General features: G+C 49.6%; 1 protein-coding gene across 1 annotated transcript in view; it reads right to left on the bottom strand.

Moving 5' to 3' along the window:
* Positions 1 to 1704, bottom strand: part of Rap2a (RAP2A, member of RAS oncogene family) — a 22433-nt gene extending 20729 nt beyond the window's left edge. Inside the window, exon 1 of the mRNA XM_005355681.3 lies at positions 1357 to 1704. Coding sequence (XP_005355738.1) covers positions 1357 to 1670 — 314 coding nt within the window. The 5' untranslated portion in view covers positions 1671 to 1704. The remainder of the gene's footprint in view (positions 1 to 1356) is intronic.
* Between the last annotated feature and the right edge of the window lie 6 nt (positions 1705 to 1710).

Here is a 1710-nt window from a genome sequence, read left to right as displayed (position 1 = left end):
CACATATGTGAACAACTTCAAGAACATGCATGATGTATCCACGTGTGTGCACATATGTGAACAACTTCAAGAACATGCATGATGTATCCACATGTGTGCACACATATGTGTGAACAACTTCAAGAACATGCATTGATGTATCCACATAAGACTAGAGAAGTTAAGGCTGTAAGAGTTACCAGCTTTGGAAAGAAATCATAAAAATGTCAGCTGGTCTCTAATCTGGAATTTAACACAAGAAGGTAGACACTTTTAGAATGGCTATGGACATGCACACTCAAGTGGCTAGGAGGGCATGAAGAGGGGCATGTCCTTTGTAATGAATTTGTGAGTGACCTGCTCTGGGCTCTGAAATGAGCACACCCTAACTGATAATGTAATTGTGTCTATTAAACTTTCTACAGTGACATCAGATGAACTACAACCTCAAGGGCCCTGAAAGGGTACCAGTAGTATTAGTCTAAAAGGGTCAGAAAAGAAAGTTATCAGCCAAGAAGAACTGGAAAACGTTGCTAAAACTCTGCCATAACAAGTTAGGTTTCCAGTACTTGAAAGTTAAGGGGAAGATAAACAGCATCGACTTAAGAGAAATAAAACAAAACCAAAACTACTGAAAGCATTCGTCTCACCAGCCACATCCAAAATGCATTCTTTGAACAGTTTACTTCAGGAAACGCCTATTTGCATCAGTTCCCCCCGCCATCATTAACATTAAATTAGCTGATACACGAGCCATAGCTTACACCAAACTTCTGTTCGGTTTCCAAGAATAGCTTCCTTCCTTGAGCAGGGAAAGCGGGAAGATTTTATGGGGGGGGGGGAGCTGAGTAAATGTAAATGTCAAAAGCGTGCTTCTATATTCCAAACCTGCTGAATATTGTGAGATCTTCAAATTATTCGACAATGTGTCTTTAAAGTGCTGCACTAATTCATTTCTGCCAACCTCTTGGCAACACTTCCTCTTTTCCGCGATGAGAAAGGCCCTCCTAACTCGTATTGACAGTCACAGAATACCAGTGTGCAAGTTTTGGCTGTCAAACCTCCTAAGGGTGGATTTGAGCGCGCGCTCGCTCGCTCTGCACAGGCGCGCCTACACTTAGCTCCTTTCCCTCGCGCCCACCTACTCATCCCTCCTCTCCTTGCAAGTTTGAAACTTTGTTTTCTCCCGGGTACGGAACGAGCGCTACCAACATCCTAGAGACAAAGGGGCTGAGCTGGAGTTGAACGAGATGCCCAATTTTAGTTGTGAAACAAAGCCCTCAAAGCTGAGCCCCAGGAGGAGGTGGTGCAGCCCGGGCGGGCCGGGGCCGGGGATCGCCGCAGCCTCCGAGCCCCTGCGCGCCCCGCTCTGCTCACCGCTTCACGCGGATGATCTGGTCCCGCATGGGCTTGATGTCCTGGAAGCTCTGCTGGTTGACCAGGCTGTAGACGAGGATGAAGCCCTGGCCGTTCTTGATGTACAGGTCCCGCATGGACGCGAACTGCTCGGTGCCCGCCGTGTCCAGGATCTCCAGCACCGACGGCGAGGAGTCCACCTCGATCTCCTTGCGGTAGAAGTCCTCGATGGTGGGGTCGTATTTCTCGATGAAGGTGCCGGTCACGAACTGCACGGTCAGGGCGGATTTGCCTACCCCGCCCGAGCCCAGCACCACCACTTTGTACTCGCGCATCGTCCCTGCGCGGCCGCCGCCGCCACCGCCGCCCGCGACA

This window comes from Microtus ochrogaster, chromosome 17 (assembly GCF_000317375.1).
Source record: "Microtus ochrogaster isolate Prairie Vole_2 chromosome 17, MicOch1.0, whole genome shotgun sequence".
NCBI lineage: Eukaryota > Metazoa > Chordata > Mammalia > Rodentia > Cricetidae > Microtus > Microtus ochrogaster.
The sequence above is the reverse complement of the archived record's forward strand: the minus strand, read 5'-3'. Positions and strand labels throughout refer to the sequence as shown.